We start from the raw sequence: 27,311 nt of genomic DNA on the forward strand, positions 1-27,311 counted from the left end.
AAGTATGTGGTTAAGTTGAACAAAGCTGTTGAATCCTACTGTGTACAGTAGTTGTTGTTTTATGTATGCTTCAGCTTAAATATTTGTTTATTTTATAAAGACATTACTGGAAGACTTAAGAGCACTGAACTCTTTTTTTTATTTGAATGTATAATAATAATAATAATATTCTACCTGTTCTACCTCAACTTTCCATCTTGTTTTAGTATTTTTTACTGTTCAATAAATGTTTCTTATTTTAAACTTGAGACCTGTAATATTTGTTATCATTGTGTCATTTTTTTTTAATGTAAATTGAGGGAGCAAAAGCAGTATCGGCCCCAAATATCGGCTCAAGAAAATCGGCAGTCCATAATCGGTCATCGGCTAAGGGTGATGGAAAAAAATCTGTATCGGCATCGGCCCTAAAAAATCCATATCGGTCTATCCCTACTATCGGTAGAGAGATTGTCACTCAAAGGTGGCCCACCTTTAATAATGCGTAACCTTAAGCCTTTACAGTTGTCGTGAAGGAGGAAATTAGCTTCAGAGACCTAAACTGTTTTTTGTAACATGATTATTTCTGCTGTAAACCTGGGCATTTTAATGTGGGGGTCTATGGGGATTGACTCGCTTTTAGAGCCAGCCTCAAGTGGTCATTACAGGAACTGCAGTTTATGCCACTTCAGTGTTGGCTTCATTTTTCAGCCCCAGAGGCTGCCATTTGGTTGTGACACTCAGAAGAAAGTGTCCGCTGATTTACAGACGTCTCTTTCACAATGTAAGTCTATGGGAAAACATTTTTTTGGGTCCCATGACATCATGTGGAAGTCGTAGCTACAGAGTTTGGCCACTATGTAAAATTAGCTGTTCCTGGGGGCTTGGCTTTAACAAACAACACATCACCCCAATCTTGGCATCTCTAAACTGTTTGATTTAGAATTGATTTAAAGGTTTTGGTGATCACTTTTAAAGCAGGTCTAAAGCAGCAATGTTGACTCTAAACGAGCCAGACTCTCAGGTAGGGCCTTTGTGTATGTTCCAAAGTCGAGGCTTAAATCTAAAGGTGACTTTGGCTGGCTGGCTCCAGAATGACCTGCCTGAGGAGATAAGGCTCTCAGAACCACTGACTTCACTTCAATTTCTTCTTAATACCCATTTTTATAGATCTGCCTTGATGTGATGTTTTCTTTTTATTGTCGTCCTTTTTTATTGCTTTTATTGTCTTTTTTATTGCTGTTTGTGTTTATTTGTAATTAATTGCATCTTGCTTTTGTTTGGCCTTAGTGTTTGGCTCTCTGTTGTTATATTGCCTTCTGAGTGTCCTACTATTGCTTTGTCTGTCAAAGCACTTTGTAAAGTCTGTTTTTAAAGGTGCTATACAAATAAAGTTATTATTATTATTTTATTAATTGTAGTCTATGATATGTAGAGCACTTTATTGATATGTGGTGAATAGGTCCTTAATAATGAAGAGGTGCCCTGTTGTTGATGTTTGGGGTTTTGTTTTTGGTGCTGTTGTTGTCGGTGTTATTGTAGTGGTTTGTAATTTTATCTGATGATTACTTAGCACTGGGTGATATAACGACTGTGATGTGATCATTATGATGATGTGATGTAACGATATATTTTCAATAAAGACAACAGTTTATATCGATATAGGGCCAAGTTGCGTTACATGACACATACCAGTGTGCATCTCTTCTCTCTTACACTCTCCACACAGCTCCACCTCACTCATTCACTCACAAGTTCTCCAGCGACACTTTTTAGAGCCGTAGCCTGACGTGCACCTCCCCAGAAATGTAACTCTACAGCGTGGTGGCACAGACCTCCTGTCTATTTTTGTAAGCTGAAACCATTTCCCTCAGTGGAAACAAAGCTTTTATTTACTTTAATTTCACAGATAAGAAACAATAAATTGTGAAGACAATAAAGCCTCCACAAAATATTGCATTTTAAGTTTTGTGTGTGATTTATCCTGGCTTCAAATTTATACAATGTAAAACACCATAGGCGTGTGCTAATAACGTTAGCATGTTGTATTCGTTTGGAAAACGTGTTTAGTATAAGACAGTTGTTTTATTGGTGAACCTCGTGAGCTGTAATGGAGCCGAATTTTGTATCGTTACCTTTGTTAAATGTTGCTGTTGTCCCTGGCTTCATATGAGTAGAGGAAAAGTCTGCTAGCTGCTAGGCTAATTTATACAATGTAAAATGCCATAGACTTGTGCTAAAAACACTAGCATCCTTTGGACAGATTTTCCTATCGACACGTCAGCTTTTAAACTTTTCATGCACTGACTGCTCAGCTTGAAACAGCTGCAATCCACAGTTTTTCACTTCTTTCTCTGTGACGGCTTTAAACATAAAGATAAAAACAGCATTATCTCAGTGTTCTATTAGTCAATCTACGTGTAATATTCAGGCCACATTTCTAATTCCTCTGTTAGGCTTACGGAAGGCATTAACACCAATTTCATCATCCATTGCTTTTTGTAGGCTCCTGTTTAAACAGGGTGATAACAGCGCACAGTCTCTGCTGGAGGAAATTCAGTGTTTCACTTGGTTGTTCACGTGAAAACTGACAGAAGTGCGTCAGAAATTAAATAAGAGAGCTGTATAGAGGAGCCTGGCTCCTTTTCACCTCTTCACAGCAGACCAATCACAGTGTGGAGTGGGTATAAATGTTGGATTGTCCATTTCAGATTTGAATGTAAGGTTAAAGGATGTGGAAGGAGGGGGTTTCCAAAGTATCTGATTGGGCAAAAAATAAGAGTGTACTCCTTAACGTCTCCCTCACATCATTTTCATTCCTGTCCTGCGTGGAAGCCTCTCTATTTGTTAAGTATCTCCGCTCGTTTATTCATGTTTTTGTTCTTTAATCCGTCACCTGTCTGCACACTCACCACACTCTTCTGTTTGCAGATATTTTCCAGCTCGATCTGAGAGTTCTCCAGCTCCTGGGAGAGAGTCGTCAGAGCGCTCTCGGCCTCCAGCCGCCTCGCTTCGCCCTCCTCCAGCTAAGTGACAACACAGAGAAAGACAGAGAGACAAAGAGAGAGTTGTGTGAATGTATCTCAGACTGTGCAGAAGGTGACAGCGTGGTGTCAGGTGAATGTACAGGAAGTGTATGGGCGGATTAAGAAACAATGGGACCCTGGGCGCCGATATGGAAAGGCTCCACAGCCTCCTCTACATACACGCGCACACACGTGTCTCTTTGTGGTTGTTTTGTGTCTACTTGTAGTCATTTTGTCTCTCTTTGTGGTGGTTTTGTCTAGTTGTAGTCATTTTGTGTCTCTTTGTGGTTGTTTTGTCTACTTGTAGTCGTTTTGTGTCTCTTTGTGGTTGTTTTGTGTCTACTTGTAGTCGTTTTGTGTCTCTTTGTGGTTGTTTTGTGTCTACTTGTAGTCATTTTGTGTCTCTTTGTGGTTGTTTTCTGTCTACTTGTAGTCATTTTGTGTCTCTGTGGTTGTTTTGTGTCTACTTGTAGTCATTTTGTGTCTCTTTGTGGTTGTTTTATGTCTACTTGTAGTCGTTTTGTGTCTCTTTGTGGTTGTTTTGTCCCTCTTTATGTTCACTGTGTGTCTTTCTAGTCGTGCTGTATCTCGTCATTATTTTGTGTCTCTTTGTAGTCGTGTGTATGTTTTTGGTCACCTTGTCTCTTTGTAGTCAATGTTGTGTCTCTCTGTGTCTCCTTGTGGTTGTTTTGTGTCTCTTTATGGTCATTTTGTCTGTAGTCGTTTTGTGTCTCTTTCAGTCAGTCTGTCTTTTTGGTCGTTTTGTGTCTCTTTGTGGCTGTTTTGTTTCTCTGTGTAGTCATGTTGTGTCTCTATAGTCATTTTGTATCTCTTGGTCTATGTGTTGTGTCTCTTTATGGTCACTTTGTCTCTTTGAAGTCATTCTTTGTCTCTTTGCAGTCATTTTGTGTTTCCCTGAAGATGTTTTGTGTCTCTTAATGGTTACTGTCTCTTTGTAGTCATGTTGGGTCTCTTTGCTTTTGATTTGTGTCTCTTTGTGTTCACTTTGTCTCTTTGTAAACAAATTGTGTGTCTTTGTCATTGTTTTGCATCTCCTTGTAGTCATCTGTGCCTTGTTGTGGTCACCTTGATAGTCAATGTTGTGTCTCTTTGTAGTTGTTTTGTGTCTTTTTGGTTGTTTTGGGTTTCTTTATGGTCATTTTGTCTCTTTGTAGTCATTTTGTGTCTCTTCGTCTATGTTTTGTGTCTCTTTATGGTCACTTTTGTCTCTTTGAAGTCATTCTTTGTCTCTCTGCAGTCATTTTGTGTCTCCCTAAAGATGTTTTGTGTCTCTTAATGGTTACTGTGTCTCTTTGCAGTCATGTTGTGTCTCTTGGCAGTTATTTTTGTGTCTTGTTGGGTCATTTTGTGTCTCTTAGTCTATGGGTTGTGTCTCTTTATGGTCACTTTGAAGTCGTTCTTTGTCCCTTTGTAGTCATTGTGTGTCTCTTTGTGGATGTTTTGTGTCTCTTTGTAATCATCTTGTGTCTCTGTGGATGTTCTGTGTCTCCTTATGGTTATTTTTGTGCCTTGTTGGGTCATTTTGTGTCTTACTCTATGTTTTGTGTCTCTTTATGGTCACTTTGAAGTCGTTCTTTGTCTCTTTGTAGTCACATTGTGTGTCTTTGCAGTCATTTTGTGTCTCTTTGTCATCAGTTTGTGTTACTTGGTGGTTGTTTTGTGTCTCCTTCTGGTATTTTTGCCCCTCCTGTAGTTGTATTTTGTCTCTTTGCAGTCCCTTTGCATTTCTTTGTGCTCTTTCGGTGGTCATTTTAATTTGAATGACATTTTGCAAATGAAGGCCGGGGGGTCTGACACTTTGAGCCCCTGGGCCTGTACCCAGTAGGCTCGTTCAGCAGTCAATCCATGAGCGTACCTGGCAGTGAAGGCGCTCTATCTGCTCTCTGCTGCCGTTGGGCATGTTCTGTCCCGGGTTGTCAACGGTGGAGAGAAGCAGCTGGGCGTCAGCCAGCAGGGCATGAGTTCTCTTTAGGTCTCTTCTCAACTTCTTCTCCACATCGAAGTCTCTGTGCCCCACCTGCAACACGAGACACCTCAGATTAAAAGACATTAACCCTAAAATAGTTTATCTGGAGAACAATTCTTCACTCTGAACTCTTGAAAAGACTTGAACTGTATGCCAGCTTGGCCACAGACCAAGTCCTGGCCACTCATCAGGAGTCCAATTACATCCTGATGGTGACAGAGACAGAGTGCTAAATTAGCTGCCGCCTTGCCTCCCTGCAGCATATGCTTGTTTTGTGGTGCCTGTAATGTACCAATGACATATTCATCAGCTAGAGAACATTAACCCACAATAATAATAATAATAATGATCTACGGTGTGCGAGAGCTTGCTGGACGCTTATACAGTCAGAGCCTGCAGAAATAATCCTCACATCACATGAGGATATACTGTACAGGTGATACTGTCTGTGTGTATGTGTGCTGTGTACCTGGTCACACAGAGTTGCTATGAGTCCCTCCAAGTCGTGCTTCTCATGAATCACCATCTGTTTCTCCTCATACTCCTGCTCCAACTGCATCTCCAACTGCCTCAGCTACACACACACACCAACACATACACACAGACACGTACAAAAACATAAATTGATGGACGAGCAGTCTGAATGGGCTTTTATTGTCCCAGACAGGAAATGTTCCCTGCAGCAGGTTGCATAATGATAAGCATAAAAACATCATCATCTGTGGAGGAGCATAAAAAAATAAACAGCACAAAATAAGCGAGGCCTCCCGACGATCTGCTGCTGAATAAATCAGACAGAGTTTAAACCTGCCAGAGGGAAGAAAGACGACATTCCAGCATGCAGCGGTGCAAAGTAGCTCCACATTTACTCAAGTAAAATTCTGAGGTACTTGTACTTTTAGTATTATTAGTATTTCAAGTTTATGCTACGTTATACTTTGACTCCACTACATCTCAGAGGAAAATGTACTTTTTACCGCACTACATATATTTGGCAGCTTTAGTTAAAGGTATACTTTGCAGTAATATCTTAAAGGGATAGTGCACCCAAAAATGAAAATTTACCCATTATCTACTCACCCAAATGCCGAGGGAGGCTCAGGTGAAGTTTTAGAGTCCTCACATCACTTACGGAGATCCAAGGGGAGAGGGGGTAGCAACACAAGTCCACCTAATGGAGGCTGACGGCGCCCCAGATTCAAACGTCCAAAAACACATAAGCGCCAACATAAAGTTGTTTGGAAAAACGTCATTTGAACTCTGTTTTTAGCCTCATTGTAGCCTGTAGCACTTTTTATGTCGGGGCTTCAGGACACCTGGATCAATACAGACGAGCAGTATGGAGATATTTTGTGGTTTCAATTATGTGTTTTTGGACGTTTGAATCTGGGGCGCCGTCAGCCTCCATTAGGTGGAGTTGTGTTGCTACCTCCTCTCCCCTTGGATCTCCACAAGGGATGTGATGACTCTAAAACTTCACTTGAGCCTCCCTCGGCATATGGGTGAGTAGATAATGGCTGAATTTTCATTTTTGGGTGCACAATCCCTTTAAAAAAAAACAATGTATAGAGTAGACTCATACAGAAGTAAATCCCCTCAATCATCAGAAATGACCCGCTCTCAAGAGTGTGGCGGTGTATTTATCTACAAAGACTCTGCCCTCTCATTTTCTGTGTTCGGGACATTAATGGCCGTGTACCTCCACAGCGCTCGTGTGAGGTCGGGACTTTATAAAAAGGAGGTGACCAGGTGCCAGGCTGTGAGCAGCAGGCATCCAAGAGATGCCGATGTTTACAAACAGCAACTGAAAATCCTGGACAGTATACCTAAAATATTAATAATAATGATAACTTCCTTGAGGACACAAAAATGTCCATAAGACACTAAACAAAAAAAAATAAACACATTAAAAATAAAATTAGAAAAAATCTTGCAATTCAGATAAATAACTACAATAGACAAATAAATAAATTGTGATGTATTATTATGGATAAAGATAAAACATTACTGATCCCTTGGTGAACTTAATAAGCTACCTGGCACAATATATAAAGTAAAAAATATCAGTGCATATAAATTCAAATTATTAAAAATAATTCAAAGAGAAAAGCAGCAAATCTTCATATAAGTAAAACTGGATGCATGAAAACTTTTTAGTATAAAAAGTGACGTAAACAATAATCAGAATAGTTGCCAATTATTTTTTTTTTATATTTGTCACTGTTATCATTAATATCATTTTTATATATGTATTAATTATCATTTATTTTATTTTATTTTTCACTATTAATTACTACTATGTCGTTATCTCCCCATATACAGAGGAATTTACCTACCATATGTATTTTTACTTATCTGTAAATGGGCATTGAAACTTAGACATCAAACTACCGAGTCATGCGTGATCTGAACATTTTCAATCAACAAAACTGACACAAAAAATGTAAATGTAATTACATTCTTCCACTGTAACTAAGTATACTGTACTAAAAGTAAAGGGGAAAACACATACATTAAGATGTGACTTTTGCGAGCAAGAGGAAATGCTACATCACACAATGATAAATTGTATATATTCACTGTATATTTATTTACGTAATGTTGAATTAAATATAAGTGTTTTTAATTTTATTTTTCATCGTATTCTGTGTTGTTTTATCTTACCTCATCCCAATTTTATTTCTCTATTTTTATTTATTCATTTATTTTTTCAACCTAGTTACATTCCACCACTGTATCCAACTGTGTGATGATGAGTTTGCTGAGTGACCCTGTAGAAACGTTTGTATGCAGAGGAGAGATGTAACTGCTGTCTGGTTGCGTAACATTATGAAATAAAGGGAAAAAAATGAAGTGAAAAAAATTTGTTTTCTTCTTTCAGCCGAGGAAGGACATTCAAAAAGAGCCATCTGCACACAAACAACACAATACTGCTCTCTTACAAAATTCAGGCTACTGGGTTCAGTGTTGGCAGAGAAGTTTCACTGCACATGATTTTCTGACGATGATTCTCTTGTTATGAGCAGGAGATATGAGTTGTTGTGTTGAACTCTCATGACTGAACATGCACAACGTTTAGAGAATGTCTCAGGCAGTTCTGAAAACATTTGTAAAAGTTATAAAGGTCTCCATTTGTATTTATTTTCCTAAATCATACTATTTTTGTTTGCATATCAGTGTTATCTTATATCTTATTCGTTTTAAGAATGTTTTCTATTGTTTTTTCCCAATAAACTCTTCATATATACATACAGTAATGCCAGATTTCATAAACATTTTTTACAGATAGTTACTGTAAAAATGTCCTTTGAAATAAAACACCAAACTATTCCCAGTATAACGCTGGATTTTGTCAAAGTAATAACAGACATGATCTGGTAATTTCACATCCATGAACAAATTGTATGATGAGTACAGCTGATAACCAGCAGTCTAAACCTCAAAATAATAATAATAGAATAACAAAAAAAATAAAAATATTAAAAGAATTTAAAGGAAAAGCAGCAAAATGTCACATTTATGAAGTTGAAACCATTCTCATATGTTTTGTGCGCAAAGATTTTAACTTGAAAAGTAACTAGTAACTAAAGCTGACATATAAATGTAGTGGTAGCAGACAGTGGCATGAGACCATCTATCTTATTTTATTTCATTTTTGTCTTTATTTTTTCATGACTCATTTTATTAATTCAATTTTATTTCTATTTTTATGTTACAATTCTTCCTATTTTAATTATTATTATTATTGATTATAACCTCATTTATATTATTTATATAATGTAATATAATGTATATATCATTTATATATCTATATATAATATTTATAATTTATTATTATTTTAATTATAAGCATTATTTTTTATTATCATTATTATTATTGATAATAAGAATTTTAATTATTATCTATTTTAATAATAATAATTATTATTATTATAAAAATAGAAAGTGGCATGAGACCAACTCTATTTTAATTTTTACCTTATTAATTTATCATTTTATTTATTTAACTTTAATTCTATTGTTGTTATCATCATCATTGTGATTCTGATTATTATCATTATTTTATTAAAAATAATAATTATTAGGTTTTTTTTAGTTATTTTAATCAAATCCTATTTTATTCAATTTTTATTGTCACTGTAACCATCTCTCTGTATCTTTCCATGTATAGAGGTATTTACATATTTATATGTCAAGATATGGGCTTGGACAAAAATTTCAACAAACAAAAATTCAGAAAAACATAAATAAATAATAATGATCATAATAAAGTGGAATGAGAAGAAAATACTCAGATTTGTTTATCATGACGTGTGAAAACTTATTTCCTCTACAGAGGAGAATAAAGCATGTATCTGAATCTGAAGTAAAGTGAGGGTACATCACATTCATATTCAGTAATGTACTTTACTGCCTCTGTATGGCCTTCAGGTATGAATGGTGCCATGTTGATTACTTGTTCTGTGTTGACATACCCGTCTCTGAGAGGACTTGTGTACGTCCTCTAACTCCTCTTCTTTATCCTCCAACTCTTTCTGATGCATCTGCTTCATCCTCTCCATCTCCATCTCAAAGCGCATGTGAATCTGTTACAGAGCAGAGAGGAGAGAAGTGAGCTGAGAGCGCCAGCACTGAGTGAATATATCTGAATGTCTGTGTGCTGTTCAAGCACCTGTTGCTGCTGCTGTATTTGGGTGCTGAGCGTGGTGACTTCCTGCGCTCTCTCGCTCGCCTGACTCTCCAGGAGGCGAAGCTGTTTCTTGAGGTCAGGAAGCGAATCGGAGGCGAGATCAACAGGCAGGCTGAGGTCACGGATCTGAGCGCACAACTCCTCCTTCTGCTTCTGCAGACGGCCCACCTCTGACTGGCTCTCCTGCACACACACCCACACAAACATGTATTACTGCTGACATCAAAACATTTGGTTAGACACTCAGCGTTTGTCCTCTGGTTACTGCAGCGTGTCTGGAGCCGAGCAGAGTTAAACAGCCTGATCTTACTCCAGGATACTTTGGCAGGTTTGGCCACGTGGGAGACAAAACTGAAGCACACCAGCACGTAGGAGCACAAACACCAAAACAAAGACAATAAACAGCAGAGTTTCTGTGAGAGAAAAGACAGGAAACAGTCTCCTACTAAACCTCCACTGTCTATTCAGTGCCTCCAGACATTCACCTGCTTTTTTACAGTAGCTTTTCTAAATAATTGCAATGCATGTTGTTTACAGGCATTCCTTTGCAATAAAATTGTGGGAGCAAGCAAAAGTAGTTGTGATGCTGTCTCATATACGCAGTTATTATCTATGTGTGATGGTGGTGGACTTACAGCTCATCGTCGACAATCAGCTATTGAACGTGGTGGACAGTTATGAAGTACATTTACATACCTACTGTACTTAATTACAGTTCTTGAGTATCTGAACTTTACTTGACTATTTTTTTTTGGAAACTTTGACTCCGCCACATTTCTATGAAGGCTCTTGTTACTTGTTACATTCGCTTTGAAGTCAGCAGATGATTACATATCTTTTCAAAAATGCAGACGTCCATAAACTGTGATCATAAGGTTCTGCATGTGGTTTGTTTGTCGAAGTGGTGTTCCTGTACCTCTACCTCAAGCATGTGCTACTCAAATTGGGCAGCTCATCAGCAGAGACAGGTAGAGCGCAGATGTCATCAGCAGACGGTTATATTTTGCCCCTGTTTCCACAGAGCAGTACAGTACAGTTTAGTTCAGTGCGCTGTTTTTCTCTTTCTACTGTATAAAGTTGTGGATGTCCCCATGTTTGGTCCCCCCTCTGTTGGGGTACCTAGCACACAGATCTGGTACTAAAAGATGGAGCTGTGAACACTGCAGTCTGATTGGTCAGTAGAGGACGGTCACTCTGCTCAGGGCTGAGTTGTATCTGGTTTTGAGGCTCATGTAACCACCGTTCATACTGTGGAGAGTTTTATTAGTAAACTGTAACTATAAAATGAAAGGATGTTTTGCTGCCTCTCACAGCAGCTGGAGTCTGAGAAAAAATAACTTCATTCACTGGGCCGACTGCCGGTGACTTTTAAGGTGGAACGTTAACTTGTAATGTTACTCAATGCATGAGGTGATGACGTGAATCCATCAGCACACCTTAAATTTCACTTTGACAACTTTGTCTATCACTTTAGTTTTTATATGACACACACTTTTAGTAATGAGTGGATCTTCAAGTGTTCGAAGAGAAAAAAGAAAGCGTCGTGGAGCGTTGTTCCTGTGGGCTACAGCAACACTAAACCCCTGAGCTTGCCTGAGAAGGACTAAATGCACAAAGCTGCTATTTTTAAATATCCCATGGAGAGAGACTCTCACTGCAGCCTGTTCTATTTTGTTCTGAAAATGTGGGCGTGCAGCCTCGTTCTGTGGACGATAAACAACGTGCAGACTGATAAAGGAGGAAACACAGTGAGTGCTGGACGGAGTAGTGAGTGACAACAACCCCGCCCACATTTAAGAACACTGTCTGTGGTGGAAACACTAGGGTCTAGGCACCATGTCTGAAGGGTTACTGTTGGTTCCAAAGGTACCATACTGAAAGTGCTTGGTGGAAACGGGGCTTTTGGTTATAAAATAAGTTTTACTCCATAGATAATTACAGGTATATGTTGAATGTGATTATTCTTAAAACTGTACTTAAGTTAAAGTTTGAGGTGTTTGTACTTTACTTGGGTATTTCCATTTTCATTTGCTTGAGACTTCCACTTCACGACATTACAGGGAAAAATATTGTACTTTTTCCTGCACTATTTACACTTTCAAGTATATTGGATTTAATTATAGCGCCCCCATCAGGCCGACTGAGGTCTTCAGGCTTGAACTCCTATAAACAATAAAGGGAGCATAACTGGATGACGGGACTCTTTTGGCTTCATGCAGGAGAGTTTCTGCAGTGACAGGTCGGATCATTCTGTATTTGATGGGGGATATAATGATATAAACCTTTTAGAGAGCCATTAATATTTATAGTCTGTCATATGTCAAATGTACTGTTGACTCCACACATCTGTGACTCATCAATCTATGATGCAATTTGCGTCTTTTAACAGGCATGACACGGCTCCATGAATCACATGTGACACCTGTAATTTCCACAATAGATTATGTGCTCTATTCCAGGTTAACGTGATGAATGATACCCGTTGACATTTCATCATCAACGTTTCTCTTTGTGTATGCAAAGTGTTTGCTGAGGGTATTGTCTCCAACACAGAGAGCTGAGATCACAAACACATTAATAACTCATTATGTCAATATGTCATTAACACAACGCACAGCAGGACTGAACAGCATGAAGTATCTGCTATCTACACACAGGACATGACTCGTCAAACCAAAGACATAATCAGTGGTCCCAACTGTTTCTCAGACAGGTTTTCTTCATGGTTTTGTATAAACGTGGACACACAATATACAGAAGAGTAAAAAAACCCACCTGTAGGTTGCGGCGCAGAGTGTATATTTCAGTCCCCAGAGCTGTGTTTTCCTGAACGGCTTTGTCCTTTTGCTCTCTCTCATTGTCAGCTTCCTCCAGAGCCTGCGTCAACTCACTGTCAAATCTGAACAAACACACAGCAGACATATGTATTAAAGTACAGCAGAACTGCTTTTATTCAACAGCCCTGAAGGAAAGTGGGAAAAAAAGAATAAGTAAAAAGGCAAGAGTATCACCACGGAAGCTAAGCAATGTTCTGCTGTGGATGGGGGCAGCAGCAAAACATATTTTATCCACCTTAAAATAGTTCATGTGTACGCTATTTTTGGAGTATTTTAACTGCTCTTTCTGACTGGGAACTGAAGCAGTCATGGTGCTCTCTTTAAAGCCAGACTCCATTGACAAAAACAGTAATTTTACCTCACAGAACACAGGAGCTGCTTGTCTACTGCTGCCTACATCGGTTAGTTAGTTTGTGTTATCGTGTGACTTTTGTCATTTAAGAGTTCGGATTCACCAAAGTCAAACAATGACACAAACAATCTAACCGATGGAGGCAGTGGTAGACCAGCAGCTCTCGTGTTCAGCGAGCTAAAATGACTGTTTTTGTTAATGGAGTCTGGCTTTGAAGAGAGTAATATAATGGGCTGTCTGACAGTAAGGTAAAGCAGTGAATATATATTAAATATAGCATACACTTCAACTGATTACAGTGGATAAAATCTGTTTTGCTGCTGCCCCCATCCACAGCAGTAAGCTTTGTTTAAACTCTCACAGGACACTGTGGTGCTGGCCTCCATAGATAGCGTCTAAGCTACGAGCGTGCACAGAGGCATTTATACTCAAGTTGTTCACTGCAATATAATGCCAGGTGGCACACAAACACAATACTAGGTGGATAAGCAGGATCAATAGCCCCTTTTAAACAGGAATTGTGCAAATTTGCAGGAAAGCCCAATCAGTCTTTTTTCAGCATTGGCAGTATAAAAACAAAATTGGGGAGTGCAGCAAAATGCCGCCTGTCTACTTTTGTTTATACAGAATGTGCCTTTTTCGGGGCAATGAGGGGCGTGAGCAAGTAACAAAACGTGTAGCTCAGCGTGTGACGTAAACAGTGACGTGGGAGGGAAGCCGCTGCTGGTCAGGCGGCAATAGTCAGGTGGCAATTCTCTCGTAAGTCGGCCCATTCTTCACCGTCCCCGTCATCTGACGGTTAATGGCCTCTTCGTTTGCGAGGACAAGGAGGGCGCGCAATTCCTTGTCTCTCCAGTTGCCCATCTTTACAGTGTCTGTCAGGTTTGCGTTTCCCTCTTGCTACTAGCTGCTCGCTAATTCCTGCTATCAGCTGTTTCGTGTTTATCCACCGCCAGTGGCTCGCACGTGCGGCGTCATCAACAGCTCCTCCCACAAGTCTTCAACAGCCCCTCTCGTTGCAGAAGGGCGCCTCATTCTGTTTAAACTAAAGGTGCCACGGATCAACTCGCCTTTCCGCCTCTGTGTGTATAAACGCTGGCAGCTGGCCGGCAAATCGGCCCAACGTTCGCAGATAATCTGGCAGTGTAAAAGGGGCTAATGAGTGTTACCGGGAATTTGCTGGAAAGGCAGGCTGCCTAGCAACAGGAGCACCACCAAACATTGCATTAATGTATTGTCATTATTACTGTCGTTGACCTCCGAGTCAACTGCAGCAAGCATTTCTTTCCAAGAATTTAAGGCCACTTGACTGTTCCTGGAGTCTCTCAATGGACTTGTCTTCTCTGTTGTTCTGTAAAGTGCAGCATGTGTAGCAGGCACATAGTAGGAAAACTTCTGAGATGCAAAATCAGGGGAAGGGACAACTTTCAGAGCCAACAGGGGTGATAATGTCATTTTCTGGTGTGCAAAGCTAGCACTGGGGACACTACGATGAGTATACACCACATAGAACATTGCTTAACTTCCGTGGTGGTTCTCCTGTCTGCTTCTCCAAACTGGGAGCGTACCAACTATGATCTAGTGAAGGGAATACACTGACTATGGATAAGTACTTCATACAGCCCCATTTCAAAAAATCTAAACTTTCCCTCTAAGTAAAAGTAGCAATACTACAGTGTACAAAAAAGTCCCGCATTCAAAGGTCCAGTGTGTGACATACGGAGCAGGTCTTCGTCTATAGAGATCACCATGTTGCACTGCCATGTTTCTACAGTAGCTCAGAGAAAACACTGGCTCTAGACCGGGCCATTCACGATTTTGCGTTTTCATGTCAACCACCCTAGTTAGAAGCCGAACGGTGATGAGCAACGTTGGGAAAACATCAATCTTTTAAAATGAAACTGCTTTATTCAGTGTTTTACTGGTTTAAATCACCTGGTCTGTTTGTTTTGGAGAGGAAGAGACCTCTGTAGCTGCTAGTATAAACCTCCTGAGCAATGAATACTGAAGGAATTCTGATCAGGAGAAGTTTCAGCTGGTTGCAGTCCTCATCACTAAATACAACTAAATCCCCCTGAATCTTACCCATCAAACCTTTAAGTTACAGTGCAAAAGTTTTACTATCAAATAAACCTAAAGTACCAAAAGTAAGAGTCCTTGTTATGCAGAATGGCCCATTTCAGAATAATATTGGATTATAATTATTGATGCATTAACGTGTTCTTCTCTGTAATGTTGCAGCTGGTAAAGGTGGAGCTCGTTTTAATTACTTTGAGTGCCTCACGTCATTTAAAAGTTTCACAGCTGAGGACACAAAAGACGTCTAAATTCATCTGCTGAGAATCTTTAACTGTTATTAATCACGCTTTTTAAACCAACCAGAGCGTGACCCTTCAAAATAATGTCTGGTTTGAACTCTCCTCCTGTTTCTTTTCTCCAAACACCTTTTCAGAGTCAAACCAATTACAGAACAGAACCTTTTAGATAAACTCTTAATGCTGTTCCTATCACCGGCAGTAATGCTGTTAACCCAACACTCAGCCGCATTAAGTAAAATCTGATAAAAGCTCCCTGCTGACCTCAAACAACTTCAGTTTCATGAGGAAGAATAAGCTCGACTTCGGCTTTTTAAACACAGCGTTCACTTTGTATCTCCAGACATTTGTAACGTGCTGATTTCTGATTGAATTAGTGACGCTGCCCGTTTCCTTTTTAAAATGTTGATAACAGGCTCTTTCGTCTCACTGATATTAAGATTGAAGTTCAAAACACCGTATTTGTACTTCGAGACATAGTGAGAAAACTCATTTAAAGATAATACTCAGAGGACAAACAGTGTGAGAGGACCAGGTGGACACACACCTTCTCTGTTTGCGGTCCAGCTCATGCATGCGGCTCTGCAGGCTGTCGGTGAGAACACGGGCGTCCTGGAGGTCAGAGGTCACGCGGCGACAGTGGCGTTTCAGTTCTGTCACAGTCCGCCTGGACTGCTCCAGCTGGGCCTGCAGTGTCGCCACCTACACACACACACACACACACACACACACACACACACACACACACACACAGAGCGTTATTACCTTCAGACATTTAATCTCCCATCAGTGTTTCCGTGCACGTCACAGTGTCCTGTCTCACCTTGGTATCGAGCTGTTGTCGGGTCTGTCTCTCTGTCTCCAGTTTTTCCTCCGTCTGCTTGAGTCGTCTGCGGACAAATTCAACCTCCGTCTGGCAGCACTCCAGCTGCATGGACAGCTCACTTTCTGTGTGAGGGGGGGAGACGGATTCGACTTTGTCAGAAGTGACGGGGTCATTTTAAACATGGTAACATTTATTTGACTTTTCTTTTAGCCTGAAACCAGCAGGGGTGGAAGAAGCGTTCAGATAATTTACTTCAGTAAAAGTGCTGATGACACACTGTGATAAACAGTACGAGACAGTCCTGCTGAGTAAGGGTATGTAAGTAATTTCAGCAAAATGATCTAAAAGTATTAAAGGTATGTATTTTGCAGTAAAGTGTTCCATGCTGTCAGTGTTTTACTTTTCTCTCTGATGGTTTTGGATTAATATTACTGTTGCATTAATGTGTACGTTGCATTGCACTGCTGTAGATGTTTAAGGTTGTGTAGTTAAATTACAGTGATACATCATATTCTATAAGATCATCATATTTTCGTAGTGTAGCTGTCCTGTGAGAACCATGGATCTCTATAAAGTCAACTTTTCATGGTGTCAGAAAAACGGACATTTTCAGTTTTGTGACGTTGCGTTTTCCAGCTGATCCAACAGAGTTTTTACAGAGTTTATTTAGCTTAAGAAGGAGGAGAATTTTCTGATTTTGTTTTGGGGATTGCTGTGGCCTGAACTGCCTGATTTCACAATAGCTTTTCAAAAAACTTTTTTGCAATAAAACTGCGGGAGTAAGTGAGAACTCCAAGGAGCAAGGGGCATGAGCACATACGGTGAGCAGCAGCAGTGACCCACCATCCGGCACATCCTCAGCACGGAAACAGAGGGCTCAGCGGGGATGGAGCACCAGCTGCTGCAGGCACACATGCCGTCTGCGGCCATTTTGACTGGACCAGCAGACTCAAAAAGGTGATGTGCTTTACGCTCTAAAACCAGCTGCCTGCGATTTGACCAGCTTAATCACAGGTGACACCATCAGCCGGCTTGAGTCGAGCATAGACTAGCCAGTTCACACCGCTGCAACTTTTCTCTGTAACGTTCTAAAACCGTTTCGTCACACTGCAAATCTTTAATCTGAACTGGACTTAAGAGACACAAAATGGCCGCAAAATGGTTGTCAAAAAGGAACCCTAGAAAACTGCAATATTTTCCTGTCACAGGCATTTATCCATAGCTAGTAAAGACAACACTGGCCTGCGTCACATAACTTCTTCTTTGTCACACTTAGTGATTAACAACAAGTTTGTGCAGTTAAGCAGTGATTTTGATTCTTGGAAACCTCATGGAATAAAAAGTAGGAGCTATTTGCTTCTTGCATGAGGCTCATTGTTCTCACTAAATCATAATTTTTATTTTTACACAATAGCTGAGCCACTCCTTATGTAACCCCTGGCAACTGCAGAGGTAAAATGGCCTACAGTAAAAATGACAACAGACACATGAATGATTTTGGTGTTTTCTCAGACGACACCCTAGCAGAGCCTCCTGATCTTTACCTGTCGCTGTTCCTCGCTGACTCTCAGTGATCTTCGCTTTCTGTTTCTCCTCCTCCAGCTGCTTCTCCAGGGTTTCCATGGTGACTTTACACTGGTCTAGACGAGCCTGGCGTTGAGAGAGAGAGAGAGAGAAAAGAGATGTTTAACAATAACGAGGACGAAGCAATCATTCCAAGTGTGTCACAGAAAAGTATTAAAGCAAGAAGCTCAACAGATCTCTGCAGCCAGGAGGTGAAAAGTGTCATAAAGTCGTTCCTTGGTTCTCGTGCACTGAGGAGTGAGTAATAGATTACTTTTTCAACAGTCGGTGTACCTGCAGGTCTTTGTTCTCCCTGCTGAGTCGGATCCTCTCCGCCCTCTCAACATCCAGAGCCTGACCCACAGCATCGCCACGGAAACGCTCATCGCTTAGCTCAGATGTCACAGCTGTAACCTACACACACAGATTACAGCATGAGCAGTGTGTGTGTGTGTGTGTGTGTGTGTGTGTGTGCGTGTGTGTGTGTGTTGCAGCAGAACAAACCTTGGTCTCCAGGCTGTCTGCAGTCTGCCTCAGCTCGTTCCTCTCCTTCTCTGATTTCTCCAGGCGTCGTCTCAGAGCAGATATCTCATCCTGACAAGAAGAAGAAGAGCATCTCACAGAAGCGTCTTTTAAATCACGTCCTCAAAAACATGTTTTATGAACCCTTTGTTGCCATAATTTCTATCTTCCCCTGCCATGACAGACCACCTGTTGCTCTCAGAAGATGCAGACGCAGTCTGAACTCCCATTTTTGTGACAAATCAATTTGATTCCTTGTGATAGGTTATGTTTTCGTGTCTTCACCTGCAGGCACACTCACTCTGTGTCTGAAATACTGAAACTTTACACTCTTTAAAACACTGGCAGAAAACCATACAGGTTTGGGCGGTTTGGGTAAGCTTGTTATTAAATATCACTTGTTTCGGGTAGGTGGATAATGAAGCGGCGTTCTGACTAAGTTATTAATAACTTTCAGATATGTGCAGTCATCCAACATCTGCCTTCTCTTTCTCTCTCTCTGTGTCTCTGTCACACAGCGAGCGCTGCTGCACTCAGGCTTTCCATTATTCGGCTTTTGACCAGGAAAATCTGTTGAAGTCTGACGTATTTAAATCTCTCCTGTTATAACATCCAAGAAAAATATTCCCCTCTACAGATATGCAGGCCCTAACATTGTGTCCTAACAGAAAGCAAGCATCTCTCAGTCTACACTGAATCTGTTAAATATGCATTTCTGTGACATCATGTAAATGGACCACAAAGGATGTCAGCTCTGTGATTAAGATCATGCTGAAGATGTGACCACTTAAAACCTAAATCACCTAAAATAATGCTGTAGCAGTAATCAGGTGCTTTTCCTATTTCCTTCTTTAAAGAATATCATTCTTAAGAAATAAAATACATGTCATTTGTAAACTTTTATTTACTGCAATGTCAATGTGAAATCAAGGGCTCAGGTCTTGTTTCAGGATTGGAGGAGGGACACATATGAAACGGGAGCCCCTTCTACACTGCCAGATTTTCCGCGAATGTTGGGCCGTTTGGGCCAGCTGCGAGCGTTTAAACACACAGAGCCGGATTGGCGAGTTGATCCGAGGTGCCCAATTTTTCACCTCGCAGGGTAGGAATATTGGTGGAACCCTTTTAGTTTAAAAAGAACAAGGGGGCCTTCCGCAACGGGAGGGGCTGTTGATGACTTGTGGGAGGAGCTGTTGATGACGCCGCACGTGTGAGCCACTGGCGGTGGATAAACAGGAAACAGCTGATAGCAGGAATTAGCGAGCAGCTAGTAGCAAGAGGGAAACACAAACCTGACAGACACTGTAAAGATGAGCAACTGGGGAGACAAGGAATTGCGCGCCCTCCTTGTCCTCGCAAACGAAGAGGCCATTAACCGTCAGATGACGGGGACGGTGAAGAACGGGCCGACTTATGAGAGAATCGCTGAAGGACTGACCAGCCGCGGCTTCCCTCCCACGTCACTGTTTACGTCACACGCTGAGCTACACGTTTTGTTACTTGCTCACGCTCCCCCCCATTGCCCAGAAAAAGGTGCATTCTGTATAAACAAAAGTAGGCAGGCGGCATTTTGCTGCACTCCCCGATTTTGTTTTTATACTGCCAATGCTGAAAAAAGACTGATTGGGCTTTCCTGAAATTTGCACAACTCCTATCTAAAAAGGACTGGGGTTTGGGGGTCTTCCGCCAGAAAATCATGAGCATCAAACAATTACTTGAAAGCTGTTTAATTTTTTATTTTTTTGCACCAGTTAGAGCCTTTTCTGCATCAATTTATGGTATAAATGTCTTTAATTCTGTCAAAGTAAAAGTCCACTGCTACTTTCATGTTTCTGTTGGGGGAGGGACAAATGCAAATGATCTAAATCTTGAGGGTCACTTGTGTGACAAGTACAATATTTACCTCTGAGATGTAGTCGAGTAAAGCAGAAAGTAAAATAAAATTAAAATATTCTGTAAAGAACCTCAAATTTGAACATAAATATAGTGCATGAGCACTTTGTGGACTTAGTTTAATTCCATCACTGTTGTAACAGTAGTAAATCCAGAAAATAATCAGACACATCCCCCTCCTTAAACCACGACATGCTGCTTTTACACTTGGGTTTTGTACAAATCAAATAAATGAAATCAACACGGTCATTAGTTAGCTTCAGACCTGTTGGTAGGTGGATTCTGTTACCTTTAGGCAAAGCCAAGCTAACTGTTTCCACCTTTATCCTGTCAGACTTTTTGCAAGACAGCAAAAAGTACATTTTCCTAAATGTCAAATTACTCTTTTAACAGCTGATAATAACTGTGTGTCTGTGTGCGCGCGCACGTGTGTTCACCTCTTTAGCCCGGAGCCTTTCGTTGTCCATGTTGACATCAAGCTGAGGACGAATTTTGCAGAAAAGTTTCCACCAGCTCCACTTGGAAACGACCCTGAGAGCCCGCAGGTTCCTCTGCAGACAGCGGACCGCCATCTGCTGCACCTGGAGACACACACACGCACACACAGTCGGAACTGAATTTTAACTCCTCATTTTTCTCTGGTCATAAATTTATACAGTGACTGTTATCTGTTCATGTGCTCCAAAGTAACAAATAACTCACAATCTGACTGCTGGTTCTGTGTGCATTTTAAAGGGACAGTTCACCCCAAAATACACACTGTTCCTCTTTCCTTTAGTGCTATTCATCAGTCTAGATAGTTTTGGTACGAGCTGCCGAGTGTTGGAGATATAAGCCATAAACATACTCCTAACATACTCCAGATAATGCACAGACCTTGTTGTGAGCAGTTTCATATAGGAACAATTTTCTTTCTACCAAACTACAGCTCCCAACAATATCACCACACAGACGTAGGCGTCTATCTACTCACAGACAAAAGCCCTCACCTGGCCTGTGTCTCTTCAGCTGCGTAGAGCTTTAGAAGCAACCGTTTGTCTTCAGCATACAGAAACATAGAGACTAGATCTTGACAGTCAGTCACCATCACAGAGCAACACTAACCTTGAGTTTGCGGTACTTCTGACGGGCCAGATGTGCCAGGCAGGCGGCCTGCAGATAGACCAACCAGCCGGTGACCTGCTGGTCCCTCTGCTGCTCCAGGTAATGCAGCACACCTCGCTTCATGAACACCTGACACACGGCAGGAAGAAGATCCATGAGCCACATCACATCAGCTGGATTCATGTTCTGCTGCTTGATTAGAAACATGTTCTCACCCTGCTGGCGCCCACCACGACGCTCTTTTTATCCAGATCCAACTCAACCAGTAACTCCTCCACCGCCTGAGACACAGAGACAAGAAACATTTACTCAGAGCTGAAAATCAAAGACTAAGTTTATGTATGAGCTGCTCCACCTGACCTTCCGCTCATCATGGCTGACGAACATTGAAGCGTAACGTTTCATAATTGGAGGAGACAACGCCTGGAAGTGACACCTGAAGTCACTCAAAGTCATGTGCTCTGGATAACCTGAGAGAAAGAGAGAAAGAGAAATCCAGAATTTAGAGTGTTAAATGCAAGCTGCATCTGGAGTGGACAGACAACAGGCTTGGGTGGTATCACAGCATTTAGGACTTGCAGGGTATTTAAAAATCTCAGCAGTATGACTTTAAAAACCTTAAGAAACACAGACACTCACCTTTCTACTAAACTAATACAGAGAGGCTGTATTGAGATGATGTGCACAGCATGTGCCACCAAAGGTCAGTCTGTAATGTTGCCAGTCTCCACAGCAGCTCTATTCAATTATAAATTCAATTGGGCCGGATTTTAAAACCAGAAAATGTCATGGGGCCAGACATTTTCAGCAGCGAGCAATCTTCTGGAAGCTTTATTTTTTTTAGCTTTTGGTAATGACAAATTTAAAACAAACGGAAATTAATGTTAACAATTATTTATTATCATTTCACGATTGAAATAAAAAAAAAAAGTGTGTGTGTCTGAGCATGTGCATGTGCTGTTTGGGGGAGGTCAGCCCCGACATGCAGAGAGCAAGAGAGGCTGCAGCATGATGATGCACAAAAGCAAAACTTTAAAAAGTAACAATAAAAGAGCCGATAATGTTGGAGCTCATTGTTGCTACGGTCTTGATGAATTTTGCCCTTCTTTGGGCTGTTTAATACATAATACGTGTCTCGGTGCCCATCCCTGGCCGGGCCACTTAGAGGTTGCTTCTGGGTTGGGTGTGGCCTGTGGGCTGCCAACTAAATAGGCCAGCTCTACGGTCTACTGTCATTGTCTCAAGAGGAACTTAAATTAAGAGGGTGTACGGATGTATTTTTCTGTTTAATAAAGGCCTACTCTTTGCCAACTTTTAAGAGTGCGGAGGCAGGTTGCATCTGGAGTTACTAACCAGCACTGTATCATAGCCTCCTTAGCAGAAATCCCAAGTTTGGAGCTAATGTTCTTATGTTCTAATGTTCTTAGGGACTGTTTTTTAGGTGTATATTAGTCATGTGTCCATGTGACAGATGTAAAGCTCTGAGTAGCACTGCACCAAAATGATCTACTTCTTATCCATTATTGTCGAAGTGTGTGAATGCGTGTGTGAATGTGTGTGAATGCTCACTGAGTAGCAGGTGGCACCTTGTATGTTAGCCTTGCTCACCTGTGTGTGAAAGTGTGTGAATGGATGAATGTGACATGTAGTGTAAAAGCACTTTGAGTGGTCAGAAGACTGGAAAAGCCCTATACAAGTACATTTATCATAGGCCGATATCTAAGGAAGACAGACTAGATATATACGGGCTTTCCACACATTTTCATGGACAAAATTTCAAAACTTTTTCATGACTTTTCAAGAACCCATAATAGTATTTTTTTCTTGCCCCACTTGCCCAGTATTTTACATACGTATCTGATGCAAACTCTCTTCAAACATAACATCAGTTAGCTGGCGTACATGACGGGAGAGACGGAACGTTGGGAGAAGATGAAGAAACGTACGTGATGGCAAACAAAATGTTGCTAGAGCTACATCACATCGTCATTACATTACATTGAAAAATTACTGTAACAAGTTCATTACGTACAACAAAATTCCATAATTTCACCAAAACTTTTAATGATTTTTGTACTACTTCAATGACTTTTCCAGGCGTGGAAAATGTGACTGTGAAATGCCATGACCTATGGAACCCTGTATATAACAGCTATGAGTGACTATTCCCAATTACATAACATGTAGTGCATGTTGCTGTGTTACAAAAGTTTAATTTTATCTCAGGATGCAACCATCGCACCCTGAAAAACAGGTGTTTGGGAACACTTGTACATCGCTACTGCGTCACTCTTGCTTTTGAGTGAGGCTTCTGCCCTTTGGAGAATATGTGTAATAATTCCTTTCTAGAAATTCTGTGAGTGTATTTTTTTTCATTCATAACACTAAAAAGATTAAGAGAGCTTGTGAAAGACAGCAAACTCAGCACCAGGAAGGTACAAGAGTGTAACAAAAATAGAAATCACCCAAGCCTAATAGACGATTTACAAAAACATTCAAGGTAAAATTGATCTCCAGAGTGTTTTGAAGAAAACATGCTGTTTAGTGAGATGAAAGTTATTGATCTGTGCAGAAACTGCAGCAGATTAAAAGTTTTAACAAATTAGAGAAATTCCAACAGACAGCAGAGAGGACAAAGAGAGTCATAAAAGCAATACTGTGGGGAATCCAACAAACAAAGACACACACACACACACACACACACACACACACATCTTTGGCTTGTTAAACACAAACTATGTATTTTATCTGGTTCACACAAAGGTAGAAGGATTACCCATCAAAAGACAGTTAATTTTAACTCATAAAATTGTGATTATTCCTATTCATTGGATGCTATTCTTTCATTGTTAGATTGTGTGGTAATATTTTTTGTAGCAAATCAATTCATCTTTAAAATGTATTTATCTTTGAGATCTTTGACCAACTGGCATTACTGCTGTGATTCAGGATGGAGGTCTGCACGTCACACACATGTGTGCATCAGTTAATAAATGTTTTATTTGTAACATGCTGTATTGATCTGTCCATGTGTGTCACAGCAGTTCTAATTCTGACAAATACAACAATAAACACTTAAAAACGTCCTTATATCTGCTCACAACTACTATGAAAAAACAACGACTTTGTGCTCTGTATCATACTGTATGTTTTACCTTACACTTTACAGCAGAAGACATTTATGAAGTTCTGAGTTTTTACAAACTGGATGAAATCTGCAGCATCAACAAAGTTTTTACAGCCAAACATTTTGTAATCCTGGGAAATATATTTAAGGGACCTCAGAGATGACACAACGTGTTTAACAGCCGAAGCCCAAGGTCACAATAAAACCACATTAAATCCTAGTAATCCATAGAGAGAATGCCAAGGGCACACACAAGAAGTATAATGACATAAAGGTGATAAATTTAAGGGCACAAATTATTAAATCATGCACAAACTTCATCTAATAAATGCCTAATGGGGTGAAGGCTCCACTGCACATATTCTTTATTTTGAACTGTGAGCTTTAACACACTCCTTGGTCAATATTTTGCACATTCGAACCTCTTTGTTTGTATAGCTCTTTTCATTTTGTATATTTTTCTATTTTCCATTTATGGTTTTTGACTTTTGCAGTACTTGTTTTATTATTTTTCCTTTCTGGACTATGCTATGCTCCAAATACCACTGCAAATTCCCTGCATGAGAAAACCTGATTCTGATGTGAAATGTGCTGACCTGTGCGGTGGAACTGCAGGGCTGACAGGATCTGTGTGGAGTGCAGCTGGACTCTGAGCGCTGGGACGTCAAAAATTCCACTATCGTTTTTTGCATTCACACACTGCAGGAACACCGGCTTGGCTCTACGGATCAGGTTCACCAGAGCATCCTGCAAGGTACGGAGAGAGAGACAGAAAGATCAAATCAAGAGATACTTTGAAAGTATTCTCAGGAAGTAATGCATGAACCGATGCACTTACCGCCTGTAGTTTAACTGCGATGCTTTGGGAGAGTCTCCGTATGGCCGCCATTCCTCCGCTGAGGGTTTTCCTGATGGTGCCGTTCCTCTGCAGACAGCGCTGGCTGCCGCCCTCCAGACCCCCCAGACCTCGACACAGAGGGGGCAGAGAGATCCTTGGAGAAAACATGGCTTTCACCTCCCCTCTGAGGAAGACAAAGAGAGAAGCTGGCCATCACATGGACACAGTAATCAGATCACCAAACCGCACTCGCTGATATAAACAAATATTAAGGTAAATAAAATCCTCTGCAAAACAACTGATGTGTGTTTATTTATTTCAACGTGGGGCTATTATTGTAGCAACAGTATGTATGTATAAATTAAAACCTATATAACCGAATCATGTGGGGATTTAATTTGAAAGGACAGACACAGGAAGTGTCCACGCTCAACAGTCAGACAGGAGTCAGGTTAATTTCCAGGGCTGGTACCTGCGGTTATTCCACAGGCTAGTTAATAACATGTCGGGCAGGAAATCTTAAGTGTGGGATCATTTTGAGAAGGTGAAGGACGAACCCAAGGTGATATGTAAACTCATCTTCATTGGTCGACTACAAACATGACGTATCATCTGAAACATGGAAGTAGCTACATGCCCATTAGCCCACAGCGTCATTAACAGGCGGCTCGCTCAGTGTGTGACGTGCACTTAGAGATAAAATATAGGCCTATATTAATGAAGGGTCATTAGTACGGTTTTGTATTTCTCTGTAATGTAGCACAGTGTTAACAATGTTACTGATACTATTCTTTCTCACACCTTCAACTCAAACCACCAAAACATATCATTTAATCATTACATTCACATCAGAAACATGCGGGAGACTAGTCCACTAATGGCCCTAAATGACTAGTCCACTAGGAACATTCTGTCGGGGGCAAAAGTACACAAAAGTATATATAGCAGCCTGCAATAAGATGTTCACTCAGTTATGACATCCATGTGTACCAGCGTTCAGCCTCCTCGGCCTTTAATCAGACTCACATGGTGGAGTTCTGAAGCACAGAGATGGCGTTCAGAGCAGACGGGTTGCTCTGGATCAGACCGATCCATCCAGTCAGGTCGTATCGGACCGGGTCAGAGCCCATCAGGTGGTTCACCTCAAACTGCAGCGGCTGCTCGCACTGACGCACTGCAGGGGCACACAATACTCACAAATTACCACACTGTTCAATCACACACTCTCCACACACACACACACACACACACACACACACACACACACACACACACGCACACACTGACATCAAGGGATGCTTTACCAGTGTTGCTGTAATACTGAGAGACTCTCTCCAGGACGCTGTTCTCACTGGAGGTTGGTGTCAACATCTCCTCATCCAGAACCCATAACAGACCTCTAGGGTCTCCATCTGCCGCACGGACCTTAAATACACACACAACATGTATATATTTAATTATATATAATTACCACAAAGGGAAAACAATGATCTTTTTGCAGTTTTTCAAAAATGTATTGTGCTAAAGCTCTGAGAATGTTTGGCACTGTCTGAGTCAAAAGAAGAAAGAAATAAAGCAAGAAAGAAAGACACAAAAGAAACATCTTCCACCATATTAATCTTCTTAGGAGGAAACAACGGGGTAAAGCAATAAATATGTAGCCTATACAGTATGATGTTGTACATAATGCTGCATTTTCCATTGTCGGTACAAAGAAAAGTATAGATTAAATGATGAACATGCAGAGAAAGTGCATCTCTCAGGCTGCCAGCAGTAGTTTAGAACCAAACCCAGGGCAAATAACGTCCCATTATTCCCCACTTGTTGCTGCTGGTAGAGCTCATTGCTTCAAGTGGACGATAATAACTTAACTTGACTTAAATGAGCAAAATTTTTAAACACCTCTTTTCATTTGTCTGGAGTTCAGCAGCTGGGCAGCGAGTTTCACGCTGATCAGAAAATCAACCTGAAACTATAAAACACGGGTGCCCAAACTTTTTTGATTGGTGGCTGGGTGTGATTATGTGAAAATATCTGGGGGCTAGCTGCGTGTTGCGTCACACAGGTTGAAAAAAATAAATAACAAACAAGCAAATAAATGAATAAAAATCCCATAGAAATGAGACAAACACAACCGTTCCATTCTTCAGTGGAAAAGTAATCAATTTTCCACTGCTCCTGAAAGAGGCGGCCTTCGCTGTTCACTTTACTCTTTGTTGTGACCATGTCTGCTGCCTCGCAGGAAATATCTGCTT

At 40.7% G+C, this 27,311-nt stretch overlaps 1 protein-coding gene across 1 annotated transcript in view; it reads right to left on the reverse strand.

The window, feature by feature from the left end:
* myo18b (myosin XVIIIB) overlaps nucleotides 1-27,311 on the reverse strand; it is a 76,514-nt gene that overhangs the window by 17,707 nt on the left and 31,496 nt on the right. Inside the window, exons 17-35 of the mRNA XM_033646636.2 lie at nucleotides 26,361-26,481; nucleotides 26,083-26,230; nucleotides 25,057-25,240; nucleotides 24,815-24,965; nucleotides 21,452-21,561; nucleotides 21,307-21,372; nucleotides 21,092-21,220; nucleotides 20,425-20,568; nucleotides 18,077-18,166; nucleotides 17,867-17,986; nucleotides 17,554-17,659; nucleotides 16,007-16,131; nucleotides 15,731-15,885; nucleotides 12,455-12,578; nucleotides 9,662-9,862; nucleotides 9,465-9,575; nucleotides 5,459-5,563; nucleotides 4,879-5,040; nucleotides 2,889-3,002 (exon numbers count right to left, since the gene is read on the reverse strand). Coding sequence (XP_033502527.2) covers nucleotides 2,889-3,002; nucleotides 4,879-5,040; nucleotides 5,459-5,563; nucleotides 9,465-9,575; nucleotides 9,662-9,862; nucleotides 12,455-12,578; nucleotides 15,731-15,885; nucleotides 16,007-16,131; nucleotides 17,554-17,659; nucleotides 17,867-17,986; nucleotides 18,077-18,166; nucleotides 20,425-20,568; nucleotides 21,092-21,220; nucleotides 21,307-21,372; nucleotides 21,452-21,561; nucleotides 24,815-24,965; nucleotides 25,057-25,240; nucleotides 26,083-26,230; nucleotides 26,361-26,481 — 2,466 coding nt within the window. The remainder of the gene's footprint in view (nucleotides 1-2,888; nucleotides 3,003-4,878; nucleotides 5,041-5,458; nucleotides 5,564-9,464; nucleotides 9,576-9,661; nucleotides 9,863-12,454; nucleotides 12,579-15,730; nucleotides 15,886-16,006; nucleotides 16,132-17,553; nucleotides 17,660-17,866; nucleotides 17,987-18,076; nucleotides 18,167-20,424; nucleotides 20,569-21,091; nucleotides 21,221-21,306; nucleotides 21,373-21,451; nucleotides 21,562-24,814; nucleotides 24,966-25,056; nucleotides 25,241-26,082; nucleotides 26,231-26,360; nucleotides 26,482-27,311) is intronic.

This window comes from Epinephelus lanceolatus, chromosome 19 (assembly GCF_041903045.1).
Source record: "Epinephelus lanceolatus isolate andai-2023 chromosome 19, ASM4190304v1, whole genome shotgun sequence".
Classification (NCBI taxonomy): domain Eukaryota; kingdom Metazoa; phylum Chordata; class Actinopteri; order Perciformes; family Serranidae; genus Epinephelus; species Epinephelus lanceolatus.